Here is a 16,466-nt window from a genome sequence, read left to right as displayed (position 1 = left end):
AGGAAGCGAACAAATGAAATGAAAATACTCTAAAAGACATACTTGACATTGCTCAACTAGTTAATGTGAAAAAAAGTGGAGGCATGTAAAACTTATACTATCATTAACGCGGATTATCTAGATTAATTTTAAACGCTTCATATCATTAACGTCGACTCAACTTTTCTATTTTTGTTTGCATTTGGTTAAAAAAGAAAGTATTGAAATGGAAGTGAATATTAAATTAAAAAAAAAATGAAAGGGATAGTGCGTATATTTATCTGTCCCGTGCAGTTAAAAAGATTAAAAAGTAGGCCTGATATGAAGTGGGAGAATATGTGAAATGTCCTCCCACCCATAATGTGATGGAACGTTGGGGTAGTGCTGGAAATTGAATGAAAACGTTCAGCTCTACTTCTTCAGCCGCACATTTTTCATTCTTGAACGCCACCTTCCACAATGTCAATTGACACCTGGCACTTCTTAAGAAAAAGAGAAAAAAGAAAAAAAAGGTAAAGGATGTGGATAGGAAAATTTCGGGGGAATTTGGAATTAAATTTGAAATGAGGAAAAACGAGTGGTGAGGAAGGATGACTATCCACTTGGTGTCTGCACACGTGGCGGGTTGCTACAAGTGAGGCGGCAAGTGGTGATGACGTAGGCGTATTATAGTGCACACCAGAAAGCTGTCCCCTTCTGCCACTGCCTCTCCATTCCTCTCTCGTCTATCCGTAACTGCTGGCCCCTCCTCACTCTCTCTTTTTCTCTCCCTCGCCTTTTCAAGATATTTCAGCCTTTGCATTTTCACAAATATCCTCTTATGTAAATTTTTAAAACTAACAAATACCACTTTTGATTATTATGGGATATTGAAACAATAATTTGTCGCCCTCCCACCACACCTTCTCCCTAGCTATCTGCTTCTTCTTCTCCTTCCTCCTTTTTTTAAAAAGAAGAATTGATAAAATATTTTACCTAAATGTTTTCTAAATAATATTCTTTTAATTTTATTTATGAGTTACTTTTAATATTTTATCAAAATCAAGAAAATATTAAATTTTATTAATTTTGTTTAAAAATTCAATAATTTTTTAATTTTATCTTTATCAAATATGTATTTTTTAATATTCAATAAGCCTCTCGATATTTCATAAGGATAAAGTGATGAAAAAATATAATAATAGTTGAAATATTTTATGAATAAAATAATATATGTACTATCACACTTGCGACCGCACGCCCAGGTAAGCATATCTTTAATGTATATCCTGAAACATCATTCAAAGGTGGGGCTCCAAACGTAAGCAGGAAGTCACTGCGCATTTGATTTTCACGCGTTAACGTTTTTCAGTTGCTGCCAGACATGGAATTCTTGTTTTTTTTTTTTTTTTGATAGGCGGAATTGATTTTTTTTTTTACTGTGCAGGGAAAGGTGAAACAGCGACATTCAGAATTAATCTGCTTGTAAATTGAATGAGATTAATTTTAAAATAAATTTATAAAAGTTTGATAAAAACTATCATGTTGAATTACAGAAAAACCATGTACAATAAATATATATATATATATATCTGTTAAAAAATATAAAATATTTTTTGAGAAGTTGAATATTTAAATATATAAAATATTTTTAATATTTTTATATATAATGAGTGTCTTTTTTTAAAAATACCCGTATTAATGAATGAATTTATATTTATTATAGGATATTTAATATAAAAAATATGAAAATATGAGTTTAGTTTAAAAATAGATAACTATTTTATTGAAATGTAAAATTTGATAAAAAAATTTACATTTTTTAACAGAGAAAGTATATACTATCATAATTACAAACATATTTCATCCATCTTAAATTATAAGACAATTTAATACAAAACTGTGTATGCCAATAAAATACTATAATTACATTTTATTCTTAAAAAAAATACAGACTTTCAAAAATGCTCATATACACTTAATCATTGTATTATAATATTACTTCAATTCTCTCCTCATTTAAAAGATAATATTGAAATGATATTATTAATAAAACATTAATTTTTTAAATTATTTTAAATTTCGGGATAAAAATTTCTTCCAACATTATCTTATATAAAAAGGGAGTACTATATTGAACTCAAATTCTATAATAAATTATATTTCTTCTCAACTATAATATAAGTCATTGTTAATCAATTTATATTTTTTTTAAATGGTCAAGATCTTAATTTTCTACATTTTTCCAACTGTGCCTTTGAGTATAGTAAATACCACATTTGATTTATTGAAAACACTCTCATTAATTATTTAATAGAGTAAAGGTATAATTGAAAAAAAAAAAATTTAACGTCTATCTAATATTCTATATTATAGACAACCAAAACTTTTAAAACATGACTTATATTATAGTATGGAGAGAGTAACTAATAACAGCATAACATATGATAATCAATATAATATAGTAAATTATAACTCATGGTTATTCGAGTTTTTGGTTGTTAAATATATATATGTGGCTTTTTTTATAAATTATTATAAGTTTTTGTCACTTCAGTATAATCAATGTGATGCATTGCATCACCCATATCCATCAAATGAAAATATCATATTTAAATAACATAAATATAAATTAATTTTAATATCAATAATAACTGAGAGAGAATGTAAAAAAAAATTAAATAGACATTGCATTATAAAAATAAATCCATCAAACATAATATTATATAATCATATGATTGAATTTATACAGTTTTATTTGGTAGGCCATGAATAACATAACGTATTGGGTCAATTTAAGAATTTTTTATTTAGTTTTCGAGTTACATGCATGCTAATTTTTATATGATACTGTCATCTTTCATTTAATTTTTCACTTTTATTTCAAAATCTGAATCAGTTAAAAATCATCCATAAAATTTTGTCAATATTTCTCTTAGCTTGCATAAATAATGACACGAAACTTTCATTCAAATTATGTGCCAGTTTTATATATTGATTATATCTTAACTAAACATATTTTAGTGATAGATGTAGTCTCTCAAAATACTCTGATACTCTCACGTTTTTAAATATAAAAAAGCCAAAGTTAGTTAAGAACAAATAATAATAATAATAAGAATAATGATACTAATAATTACATATAAAATTAAGAATGTGAATTAAGTTATTTTTTGTAATAATGAAACTAATTTATCTCGTAAAAATAAATATTAACTCACGAAAGATAATTTGAAAAGTTATAACAAATATTTTTGGAATTTATAATTTTTTTATAAATAAAAATAAAGAGATGTTTCTTTCATTTTAAAACGGATGGAGCATGCTTTATCAAAAAATAAAATACCCCATGTGAATTATGAAATCTTAGCGTCCCCCAGGGACCGTAGGCCAGCTCTTCAACAGTCAAAAGATCAACCCCCCCCCCCCCCCAAAAAAATTTCCTGAAATTATGAATGGAAGATTCAAGAGTCGATTAATTTCTGCACCATTTATTATTACTAGCATCTTAGCTGTAACGATAATTCCATGTATAAAACATGGGCCATCCCACTTATCTGTTTAGAAATCGGGAAGATATTGGCCAGGATTGTATTGCGCACTGATTAGTGGTACACGTGTCACTCTAGTGTCGCGAGTATGACTCACACGCGGTACCGCCTGCGAGTAATGGAACGCTGGCACCGTGGCACGAGCATGGTCCATGACGAACGAATAATTAAGACAAAAACTAAAAAGAGCAGCAAATTTCAAAAAAGCGTAAAAAGGGACACACTTTAGCTCGCCACGTGTTGAGGCTGTCTTTCAACGACAGCCACAAGATTTTAACGAGCTGTCTGGATTTCAATGGGAGGAAGGCAAACATGGTATTTTCTTAATATTTTTTTATTCAACAACGACGAAACGGAAATTCAACATCTGACGTGGCACACCCTCCTGGTTCGCTTTTGCACTTTTTCTTCATTACAAAGTCCCTTTTTCACACCCCTCATAGTTCTCGCCCCTCCCCTTCCTCTGCGTTCTATCCGTCTGCTTTTTCTTTGTTCTTCACCTTTTCGTCGCTCTCTTCTGCACCCCCAAGCTTCCTCATCTTCTTCTGTTTCTCATCGTCTTCATAACTCTGTCACTCTTTTCCATTCCACAGTTCTCTCGTGATTTCAGCCCTCTTGTTGCTTTCTCTGCGGATTCCAATTATTTTCCCGGAAAAACTATTCCGGCTTCTTCTTCGGTGTGGTTTCGCAGACTCTGTTGGGTAGGAGTGAAGGGTTCTGAATGGATTTTGGTTAACAAAAGATTTTTGTGTGGGTGGAAAAGTTTATGTAATGTTCTGGGTATAGGCTTCCGTAATCAAGCTTTGATTCCTTCGATTCGTGATTGATCACCAGATCTAACAATTCGAGGGTATATTAGTGTTTGACAGAAATTATTGATTCTGGGGGTAGAAAGACACTGAGTTTTGTTCTGGTTCTGTATCCGCTGGCCAAGTTGAGAAGATCTTGATTGGTGAAATCTGCAGCTATGGCTATTCGAGTATGTATTATAGAAGTTTCTGTTCTCCAATTATTTTCATTAATTATCTCTTGATTGATTCTATAGTCTCAATTTTCCACTAAAATTATCGTTCTCATACATGTTTGTTGGATATGCTATGATTTCAATCTGTTTGTTCGTATGTTTTTGGTAACTACCTTTGAAAAGCAAAAGAACGAGGAATCTATTTTTAACGATAAGATCTCCTCTTTTGAATGCCAAAAGTGCATATATTCCATAACTCGATCACAATTGTTGATTTTGAATGTTTCCCATGGGTTGTGGACAGATGATTTTTGGTTATAATTAAATCTATAATTCCTACGACGTTAAAAAAATTTCTTGGGTTTTATTGGTGATTTGATTGTAACCATGTTCCCTTTGGATTTGAATTCAGGATCATAATGAAGTTTCTAAATACAATGGTCTTCCACTAGAAAATGGAGTATCTCTGAGTTATGGACTACGTTCTGCTTCACAGGTTCATCTAAATGATCAGTTTTCTTGTGGGAATGACCATGCTCCAAAGGTTCAATCTGGAATCCTCTATTTCTACAGATATTTGATTGATTACTGGTCTTCTGATATATAACTAATCCTTTTTGTATTCTCTTCAACAGGTAAGGAAACCATACACTATCACGAAACAGAGGGAGCGATGGACAGATGAAGAGCATAAGAAATTTCTTGAAGCCCTGAAACTGTATGGCAGGGCATGGCGAAAGATTGAAGGTACTTTTTAATTTCAACCTTCTGTGTCTCACGCAAGAATAACGCGATCTGATTATTTCCAGAAAATACGAAACAGACGTGATTGTGAAGTAGTTAGTTGTCACAAAAAATTTGGATCATAATTTATCCTCTCAAATCATGACAAAATAGTGTATCTTTTGAAGATATAACTATAAATAAAAGGAAGGATTATAGGTGTTCTTGGTCTAAGTCTTGGGATCCTTTATTTTTCGCAACAGAACATATTGGCACAAAGACCGCAGTTCAGATTCGCAGCCATGCTCAGAAGTATTTCACAAAGGTTTATTGCTTTCTCTATTCCACAGCCCTTTTTTTTTTTTAAACCTTATTATATAATAAGCGAAAAGTCACGTATAAAAGCCAGTTCGAATTTTGAAGGCCACCTAGATGTGGAAAATGAAGAACTTTCGTCGATCTCTGCTTGAAATAAAGTCTGACTGTTTTGCTTGTAGCAGGTTCTTCGTGACTCTACTGGGAGCAGCATAAGCTCCGTGGAGTCCATTGAAATCCCACCTCCACGACCAAAGCGAAAGCCTTCGCATCCTTACCCTCGTAAGCTGGCGGAGATCCCCGGTAAAGCAGTTTCCAACACAGGCCAAGCAATGATGAGGTCTAATTCTCTCAAGTCATCAGAATCTGATCAGGAAAACCACTCTCCAAAATCAGTGTTATCTACGGTTGGTTTGGACGCTCTGGGTTACTCTGATTCATATAAACCAGATGGAAGTTCGTACGAGGAAGATCCTTCCACGCCAAATGCCGATTCATCGCTTGATCTGCAAACTCTTGGGGTATTCCCTGATCCAATTTGTTTGATCATCATCTCTAAAATAGCAGCTAAAAAAGATTTATATAATTCCGCTCTGTATTTTTTCTGTTTAGAAATTTGAGCTTTTCCACAAAGAAAGTATGTCTACCAAAGACGACTCAACGGAAGAACCTTGTGGTCGGATCGTTAAGCTTTTTGGGACTAATCTTCTGGTAACAGATAGTTGTCCAACAATGAAAAATTCGGATGTAGCAGAAGCTCCTGCTGGTTTTGCTCCTTGGAGGACTGTTTCCCTCAAGAGGAAGAATCATCATCTACAATCTAACAATAAGGAAGTTGAAGATGATAAAGTTGAAAAGGAAGCATCTTGGTGTGGTTCAAACATTACTAACTCAATAAATGATGGGGACAATGATGAAAACGCAGACGTTGAAGCCAGAAGTCACATGCATTGCCACAGGAAGGGAGAAAAATTGGACTTTTTTGGCCGCATGACAACACCCAGAGACACGTCAGACGTATCTGAAACATGGGGGAGGCCTAAAGGGTTTGTGCCATATAAAATATTCATAGCAGAGAGAGAAAATCAGCCCTTGCCTGTAACAGCAGAGGAGAGGGATGGCCAACGCATTCGCCTTTCATTATAGTTTCTTTCTTCCATGATAGGTTTTCCTGAAGCAAGTTCCTATCTGAAGAAAAGGAGGAGGAAAGTCTTGACATGTCATGCATTTTTCGGATGCTGATTTTCCTTCTGTTCATGTCCATAAACCTGCCTTTTGACATAAATAATTTCGCAAAGGACTTTTTTTTTTTGGGCCCCAATGTTACAAGGTAGTACATGTAGATCCTTTAGATCCTTTTGTATTTGTTGGAATTCTTTTTCCTACTGTGGAATGTAGATTATATAGTATTTTTGTCCCCAGTTGCCCGTGCTAATTTCAAGTTAATAAAATGATGCTACTATTATGCTTATGACTAGTCATGTTTCCCTTGTCTGATGAACCCATTCCTTGATGAAGCCAATTCAAGTTTTTTCAATGGCAATAGGTCATTATATACGAGGGAGCAGCCACGAGCCCAAGATCATTGGTTATGTTAGTTGAAGATTGAAACTCTGATCTCTGAGATCACAAGAACGATAACGAAAGCCCATAAATTATTACTCCTTATATTTTAAATTATAAAATATTTTTAAAAGAGTTTTTTCATTCCAAAATTTAAAACATTTAAAATAAATTAAAATTTTATTAAATACGTCAATTATAATATTATCTTTTCTATCTCTATAATTAATTTATTTCTCTTCTCTTTTCAATATGTTAAACGATGGCTATTTTTGAAAGTTTATGTTTTTGTTTTGGAAATATAAAATTGTTAAGTGTATTTAATAAAATTTATTAATATGTGATATTTTATTTAAAAATATTTTATAATTTGAGATTGAGGGAGTATTATTTTGGGTCATGACTAATTAACTACAAGTAATACTCCAAGATCGGAAGAGCGTCCATTCAGCGCTCTTCATCTGATCCACGTATTATATGAGGACAGAGGTATCAGTGATTGGACTCAAATCATGGGCCATTGAACGCAGAGAAGAGAATCCCTCCCATCCCTCCCTCTCTATATGTGCATGTATATGTATGTATAATGTGTGTGTGTGTGAGAATTCCCCCTCTCTCTCTTCTCTCTCGCAAATTTCTTGTTCTCATCTCTGAAAATGGAATCTTAAACATAAATGGAAGCTCTATGTAGTATAACTTTTAATTTTAGGAGGCATAAGAATATTTTCAAAGTAGAAGTCTTTGTAATTAAACTATAACGGGAAAGTTAGTAAATTTTAAATTTATTTTTATTTATCCTGGATCAATTAGTTTTCATTTCAAGTTCAAGGTAAATATATAAGAAGATCTGAATAGATGTGTCTGTATTTGTAATATCAGCTAATTAAAATTTTCTGTTGGTTTAGCAACAGCTTGGTTACCAGGAAGCGAAACTGTCATCCACAAGTACTGATGTCAATTTGCTTTGGAGTTGGCCAGAAAACTAATTCTCTTTCAGCAGCACAAAGAAAAAAAAAATAGTGAACCATATTTACATGTGAAGAATATTTACTATGGTAGATCTTCTTGGCTAGTCGTGAAGAATATGGCGTTCCATATGATGTTAGATTATGGTGAAAGCAAGTAAGGCATAATCCAAACGAGAAAACAAATAATTTGACACCCACAAGAATGTGGCAACTTTATGGGTGATGAAACCAAGAACCTTCGACACTATGTACCTTGAAGATACCACTTTAGTACTAAAGTATTCCTCTATAAATTAAAACCCCACAATCTATCATACAACCAACAAAACAGCAAGGAATCAGAGAGATCAAATCAAAGTTAACATGTCGAAGGGGAATTCAGTTGTTCTTTTGGACTTCTGGGGAAGTCCATTCTGTTTGAGAGCAAGAATTGCTCTTGAAGAAAAGAGTGTGACTTACGAAGGCAGGGAAGAAAACTTGCTTGGAGGAAAAAGTGATCTTTTGCTCAAATCCAACCCCATTCACAAGAAAGTCCCTGTATTGCTGCACAATGATCAACCAGTAGCAGAATCTGCAAACATTGTTGCATACATTGATGAGGCTTGGCCTTCCAACCCTCTGCTTCCAACCAACCCATATGAACGTGCCCAAGCCCGTTTCTGGGCTGACTACATTGACAAAGAGGTAGGTTTTTGCATCTTTTACCTACACGAATTATGTTTATATGCATAAAAACAAAATGACGCTAATTTTTGAAGTTTTTTTTTTGGTATTGTTCATTAGGTATTTGAAACTGGCAAGGGAATTTGGTTGAGCAAGGGAGAAGAAGGGCGAGAAGTGGCGAAGAAGAACTTGATTGAAGTTGTGAAGAACCTGGAGGGAGCTCTGGGTGACAAAAGTTTCTTTGGTGGTGATGCATTTGGCTATGTGGATATTATAGCACTGGGTCCAGCCTCATGGTTTTATGCTTATGAGAAGATTGGGGGATTCAAATTGGAAGCCTATTGTCCGAAATTCTCATCCTGGTTTAAGAGATGCCTGCAGAGACCCTCGGTTGCTAAAGCGTTTCCAGACCCAGAAAAAGTTCACCAGCTTGTCCTCAAATTATCTGAGATCATGGGTTAACATAAGGAAAAAAAAAATTACACGTGGCAAGAATAAAGAGAGAGAATTATGAACGAAGATCCAATTATCAACTTTCTTATAGCCTAGAACCGAGTGATGACAGAGTATGATTATTCACTTCAACCTGAGTTGAATTACGTAGTATAACTCGTGAACATCTAGCCAGTCTTTCTGTGTGGAGAAGTTGCTGCTTGGATCTGGTTTATAATTCTCTCCAAACAAATAATAATAGCATGGGCCGGGTATCAACCTTGTTTCACCGTCTTCCGAATTTCATGAAATAAAAATGTTTCTCTTGATGCAGTGCCAATTAATTTTAGTTTAATATTGGCCTTGAATAAAAGCTTGTATGGTATTATAGTTACTTTGCACTATTTTATTATTTTTTTTCTTTTTAAATCTATAGAACCAATGTTTATTTTTTAAAACTCACATCAAATGTTTTTGTTGATAGTGTAAATATTTTTTATTTAAATAGGGATTTAATATCTATTATTTAAAGTAATTGCCGGGTAACTCATTTTAAATTTTGAATTTGTAGAGTTGAATTTTTATAATTTGTGAAAATTAAATTTATAATTTTATTATAAATTTTTCATTTATATTTTTAATTAAATTTTAATCACAATTACTTCTTAATTCATACTTTTCAATTTCAGGCATAATTATTAGGATTAACTAATTTTTTTCAAGTAGTGTAAATTGATTAAAATTTGTTCATATATAAAAACAAACATGAAGAAGTTGATTGATTTAAATAATAAAATATTTTATTTTATAATTTATTATTTATTATTTAAAATTTATATATCATATGGAATTAATTACCTTATATATATGTACGAAATACAAGAAACAAATGATAAATTTCCTACATTTTAAAAAAATTAGATCTCATACATTTTTTTATGAGTCTTATAACTGTAAGCATTTTTATTGTGAGTCTCGTACATATTTTTTTTTTAATTTTTTTTGTGGGCCTCACATGAGTTATTAATATGCAAAGTTTAAATAAAAAAAAAGAAAGAAAACATCATTGCTCATTCGACTATAAATGAATAGTACCAGGATGCACTTTATTATATATATAGATTCTAAACAATTTTTATAATCAGAACATTCCTTATGTACATTGTTTCTTTTAAAAATATGAGATTTGATAATTTTTTTTTTTAGTATTACATGACAGTTAGTTATTTGATTAAATGAAACGGCATATCCAAATCCAATAATATGGTGTTCAATTTGATGGCATATTATAGTAAAAGCAAGTGAGGCCAAGAAATACAGACGGGGAAAAAGATAAATCGTCACTCACGAGAATGTTTCGACTTTATGCGTGGTAAAACCAAGGATCTCCGACTTTGATATTACATGCTTTGAAGATATCACTTTAATATTAAACTATTCCTCTATTATAAATTAAACCCCTCCCATTCTCTCATCGCACAACCAACAAGGAGAAACAGATACATCAAATCAAAGTTAAGATGTCGAAGGTAGGTACAGTTGTTCTTTTGGACTTCTAAGGAAGTTCGTTCTGCCTCAGAGCAAGAATCGCTCTCGAAGAAAAAGGTGTGGCTTCAAGGGCAGGGAAGAGAATTTGCTCAGAGGAAAGAGTGAGCTTCTACTCAAATCTAATCCCATTCACAAGAAAGTCCTTGTATTGCTGCACAATGGTCAGCCGGTAGCAGAATCTGCAAACGTTGTTGCATACATCGATGAGGCTTGGCCTTCCAACCCTCTTCTTCCAACCAACCCATATGAATGTGCCCAAGCTCGTTTTTGGGCTGATTATATTGACAAACAAGCAGGTTTCTCATATGTTTTACCTACATAAATGTTCTTATTCCTATCTTCTGCATTGAACTTGTAAAATTGTAACACAGAGAGGCTAAATTATGTTTATCTGCATGGATAATAAAACATTGATTTTTTAAGGTTTCGTTTGTATTGTTAATAGGTATTTGAAACTAGAAAGGGAATCTAGTTAGGCAAGGGAGCAGAAGCCAAGAAGAACTTGATTGAAGTTGTGAAGAACCTGGAGGAAGGTTTGGGTGACAAAAGTTTCTTTGGTGGTGATGCATTTGGCTATGTGGACATCATAGCATTAGGTCCAGCCTCATAGTTTTATGCTTACGAGAAGATTGGGGGATTCAAATTGGAAGTCTATTGTCCCAAATTTTCATCCTGGTTTAAGAGGTGCTTGCAAAGACCCTCTGTTGCAAAAGCGTTTCTAGATCAAGAAAAAGTTCACCAGCTTGTCTTCAAATTATCCAAGATCATGGGTTAACTCAAGAACAAGTTACACATGGCAGGAACAAAGGGAAAGAATTATGAATAATGATCCATTTATCTACTCTCTTATACCCAAGGGTAAAGTTATGGCAAAGTGTGGCTATTCAATTTAGCCGGTAGGCATGCTTAAGGGAGAAAGCATGGCTCACTTGAGGAGAAAGAGGACGTGCTTAAGGCCCAAGAGGAGTTGGTAGGCGTGCCAAGCCTAAAGGGAGTCCAAGAATTTAAGTCTAATATGCCTAAGGATCCATTGCAAAGTATAAGAGGTCCAATGACTAAAGTTCGGACTAAAGCTATGAAGAAGGCCCCAACTGGTCTTATTGAAGAAGTCCAAGAGCTTGAACTCATGTTCTTTAATGAGCTTCATACGTTCGACAAGCCCAATGAATTCCACACTTGCTCACAACATTAAAGATCCAAGTTCATGAAGATGCAAGCCCAATTGGTGAAAACCCAAGCCTGAAGGGTATTTTGGTCAAGTGGGATGCCATTTATGATCAGATTTGAAGAAAGAGAATGTGTCGTTTATGACCATAAATAAGGAGAGAGAAGCATGATTTCCATCATCTTCAAACCTTTAATGCAAATTTAAATTGTTTCTTTTTTTATTTTAAGTTTGAATCGTAAGCCTTAATTGTTTTCTTTGCTAAAAAAAAGGACTTAATTGTTTTCCTTTTTTATTTTCAGCTTTAATGCTAATTCCTTTTCATTATTATGGCTTTATTAGGTGATTTGACTTAGAGAGCAAGATTTTAGTTATTAGGAAAGTTTTTGAATTCTCTTATCTAGCCATTACTGTTGAATCTTCAAGAAATAAGAAATCATCCTTTTTTGAGGAGATGGTGCCATTGTGGAAGGAGTCATCTAGAGTTAGGAATTCTAGAGTTTTCTATCTTGCCTATAAATAGGCCCCCTTATGTAGTACTCTTCCAATTGAGTGATGAATGTGAATTTTCTCTTCAGTTTGATAAATTATTTTGTGCAAGTTGTGCTTGTTTTTGGGAATCTTAAGGTGAATATTGGCGTGATCAAGTGTCTGATCAACTCTTGTGGTATCTTAAAAGCAAAAGTTGCCAGAAGCAGGTGTTTTAGTTTTTCTTTTTCTTGATGGTTATCTTTATTGGCTTTTCTTTATCGTTACCTTCATCTCTTATCATATCTTTATCTCTACATTTCTTTGTTTCATTTTCACTTTTTTTATTTGTGTATCGGGTTCTATCTTAAACTAGCACAATCCTGCTTCTGCCCTCACATCAGACTTACACATTAATAATTCACAAGCAAGTGCATGTATTTCAAGTCATTCCTTACTATGTTACCTTGCACTTGCTATGCTGAGAGATAATCATAAGTGGGGACCTTAAAGTTTAAGTAAAATATCAAGTTTTGATGGTTGTCCAATCTATGTTATAAAAACAATTTAAAGTAATGATCTTTACAACAAGGCTAGAAGTTTAATCTAAATAAGTTTTGTCTCAGTTGGAGGCCTGAGTAGATTACTTGTGTTTAGTAGTAACAGAGTCAGGTTACGTATATGGTTTCTGGGGAGTGAGGCTCTATTGCTGCTATGCTGGTGCCATGGTGACCTTGTCCCTTAGGACCTCTTAGGGTCAAGATTATCTCACTCTTCTAAAATGAAACTTGCCTTCCAAAATTTATTATTATTTTTTGGAACATAAGGCCATGTTAAACTAGACAACCATACAAATAGAATAATATCACTAATTAAGATACCCTTACATCCTGGAGGTGAAAAGTAGGAAACATTTTAGAAGTAGTGTTAAAAATGAATGTGACAAGGTAGCCAATTAATATATTTATTCCCTTTTTAAGGTGAAGTCAAAAGTAATAGTTCAATCATGCATGATAAATTTTTAATTTCTCTAACCATTCCCACAAGTGGGTTGTTGGTGGGGGATTTCTTATAAATAAAATTGAGAGCCTTCAAGAAGTTATTATGAACATTAACTTTATTGCATTTTTCTTTCTAATAAAGTTGAAGGCCTTCTAGAATACTTGAAAACTTAATGACAATCATAAAATAATAACTATTTTCTTTTTCAAAATGTCTTTTATTCAATTGTTGTGAAAAAATGCCACCATAAATAGCAAATTCTCTATGATTGAAAGGCCTTCAATTACTCTACTTTCTAAGAAATTAACCTCTTAAAGAGTATACATTTCAAAATGTTACAATTATTATTTTTAAATAAATCTATTATTTTTAATAAAAACATAAAAAATACCATACCCATGTGTTTAGTATCAATGACATTTGATTAATTAATAAAGGTATACATGAAAAAGTAATAACAATGTTAGGGAACTAAGTCTCAACCGGATATCAGTAAGTTGTTTTCTATTCATGAGGGAGCTAAGAGGCTTAACTTCCTGGGAAGTTAAGAATCAAATAAGAAGTTAGCTTTACTTCTTAAAACTTTAACTTCCCCTCTTTATTGACTTCAATCAACCAGCCCTATTTCTCTTGAGCTCAGCTCCTCACAGCAGTACTTCGAGATTGTCTCTGTGATTCTTGGTAATGCCTTGTGTGATGCCAACTATTTTGATTAAACCAAAGAAAATATGCACATAGTTTGTATGGAGAACTTTATCGAACGTACCGACTAAAGTTAAGCAGAAACAAACTTTTGATTCCCTCACCTCAATAACTTGTTTAGATTTCATTTACACAATTTAAATTTAAAATTTTTTACTTGATCTAAATTTTATATTTCTATTCTTTAATTGATCCACGTCAAGAAAGGCTTGAAATTTTAGGCCAAAAAAAAAAGAAAGGCCTGAAATGGCTTCTTGGCCGGTTGTGAAGATCATGGCGTTCCATTTGATGGCAATTTCTAGTGAAAGCAAGGCCAGGAAATCTAAACAGGAAAAAGAATAAATTAACACTCACGAGAATGAGAATGTTGCAATTTTATGGGTGGTTAAACCAAGAACCTTTTATATTGTAAACCTTTAGAAGATATCACTTCGATATATATTAAAGCATTCCTCTATAAATTAAATCCTCTGCATTCTCTCATCACACAACCAACACCAGAACAGATAGCTTTAATCAAAGTTATAACATGTCAAAGGTAAATGCAGTTGTTCTTTTGGACTTCTGGGGAAGTCCATTCTGCTTGAGAGCAAGAGTCGCTCTTGAAGAAAAAGGTATGCCTTATGAGCGTAGGGAAGAGAACTTGCTTGGAGGAAAAAGTGAGCTTTTGCTGAAGTCCAATCCATTCACAAGAAAGTCCCTGTGTTGCTGCACAATGGTCAACCAGTAGCAGAATCAGCAAACATTGTTACATACATTGATAAGGCCTAGCCTTCTAACCCTCTGCTTCCAACCAACCCATATGAACGTGCCCAAGATCATTTCTGGGCTAATTATATTGACAAGCAGGTAGGTTTCTCACATGTTTTACCAACACAAATGTTCTTCCTATCTTCTCTATAATTTGTAACCCTGCAGAGAGGCAAAATTATGTTTATATGCATGAATACAACACTAATTTTTTTAAGTTTTTTTTTGGTATTATTCAATAGGTATTTGAAACTGGAAAAGGAATCTGGTTACGTAAGGGAGCAGAAGAGAGAGAAGTGGCCAAGAAGAACTTGATTGAGGTAGTCAAGAATCTGGAGGGGGTTCTCGGTGACAGAAAATTTCTTTAGTGGTGATGTATTTGGCTATGTGGACATCATAGCACTGGGTCCGGCCTCATGGTTATATGCTTACGAGAAAATTGGGGAATTCAAACTAGAAGACCATTGTCCCAAATTCTCATCCTGGTTTAAGAGATGCTTGAAAAAACCCTCTGTTGCTAAAGCGTTTCCAGACCCAGAAAAAGTTCACTAGCTTGTCGTCAAATTATCCGAGATCATGGGCTAACCCAAGAAGAAGTTACACATGGAAGGAATAAAGAGAAAGAATTATGAATGAAGATCCACTTATTGACTTTGTTGTAGTTTAAGATCGTGTGATGATAAAGTATGGTTATTCAGTTCAGCCTCTAATAAGTTGAATTGCATGCTATACTTTGTGATCCACTTATTCAGTGCTAGTCTTTCATTGTAAAAGAGCTATTATTTGGGTCTTGTTTATAATTCTCTCCAAACTAATAAGTACCTCTGGTGTTTCATAAAGGTGTCCCTATTCAAGAAGTTGCAGCCTTGTTTGGGCTTAGGGCATCAGCCATGTTCAGGATCTTGTAAATTTCATGAAATAACAATGTCTTACTTGATGCTACATGTTTATTAAAGTCCAGGATTAGCCTTGAATAAAAGCCAGTTTGATACTATTGTTTGAACTACGTGAAGGACACATGGGATGAAAAAAGATTAGGTTCAAATATGACCGTCCTGATCTATTATTTTCCCCTTTCTCTTTTTACTTTTACTGTGGCACGAGAAATTCATTGCTGTTTCTTTTTAGATAGTATGACCCTGAGAGCTATGCTGCAATGTAAAAATTAGGGGGGGTTTAGGATTTCCAACTTGGAAACAAAATTACTGTGAGGCTGAGAAGGGGGAAATAGGGAATCCAAGCCAAGAATGTCTGGATTCTTGTGTGAAAAAGTATGAAGTAGGAAAGGGAAGGACAGAGCAATGATCTAAAGAATTTGCAATCATATCATGTCTGGGGGTAGTAAACAACTTGGCAGGCATGGATCCACCTCGGAATCACTTGAACTAACATGTGATCAATAAATATTCATTCACACGGGCTTGCAAATGCGAAAACATTAATTCTAGTCTCTATTGGAGAGGCCTAATCTCAGATTACTAGCATGTTTGCCCCTCTATCTCTCCCTCTCTCTACAAGGTAAAGCCCATGTTGTAACTTGTTCCATAGGCACGTGCTTGTCTAGGCTATACGTAGATCATCACTTCATGTGTGTGTTAAGAAACAAGACTATTGGGGAGGAACAGATGGTTCCATTCAAAACTTGCTCTCATGCCCCCAATTTATTCCCTGACAATTACTTAAAATATAATGTG

At 33.7% G+C, this 16,466-nt stretch overlaps 2 protein-coding genes and 1 pseudogene across 3 annotated transcripts; all 3 read left to right on the top strand.

Annotated features, from left to right (window-relative positions):
* Positions 1-3,936: 3,936 nt before the first annotated feature.
* On the top strand, positions 3,937-6,982 carry LOC129299230 (protein REVEILLE 1-like). Of its 2 annotated transcripts, none has more exons than XM_054937695.1 (6): positions 3,937-4,488; positions 4,886-5,017; positions 5,109-5,220; positions 5,460-5,521; positions 5,697-6,032; positions 6,124-6,982. In XM_054937695.1, exons 1-6 carry the CDS (start codon positions 4,477-4,479, stop codon positions 6,655-6,657), a joined length of 1,188 nt encoding a protein of 395 aa, XP_054793670.1. In that variant the 5' UTR covers positions 3,937-4,476; the 3' UTR covers positions 6,658-6,982. The 2 variants fall into 2 exon arrangements, with proteins under 2 accessions (XP_054793670.1, XP_054793669.1); XM_054937694.1 differs by having other exon boundaries at positions 5,694-6,032.
* Positions 6,983-8,372: 1,390 nt separating this feature from the next.
* Positions 8,373-9,593, top strand: LOC129299228 (probable glutathione S-transferase). The gene is made up of 2 exons (XM_054937693.1): positions 8,373-8,726; positions 8,826-9,593. The coding sequence occupies exons 1-2, from the start codon at positions 8,406-8,408 to the stop codon at positions 9,165-9,167; spliced, it is 663 nt and encodes a 220-aa protein (XP_054793668.1). The 5' UTR covers positions 8,373-8,405; the 3' UTR covers positions 9,168-9,593.
* Positions 9,594-13,691: 4,098 nt separating this feature from the next.
* On the top strand, positions 13,692-15,638 carry LOC129299229 (glutathione S-transferase U19-like; annotated as a pseudogene).
* Positions 15,639-16,466: the final 828 nt, after the last annotated feature.

The sequence above is a fragment of the Prosopis cineraria genome, unplaced genomic scaffold, assembly GCF_029017545.1.
Source record: "Prosopis cineraria cultivar Desert tree isolate PC_DT_omini unplaced genomic scaffold, ASM2901754v1 PC1087, whole genome shotgun sequence".
Classification (NCBI taxonomy): Eukaryota; Viridiplantae; Streptophyta; class Magnoliopsida; order Fabales; family Fabaceae; genus Prosopis; species Prosopis cineraria.
The sequence above is the reverse complement of the archived record's forward strand: the minus strand, read 5'-3'. Positions and strand labels throughout refer to the sequence as shown.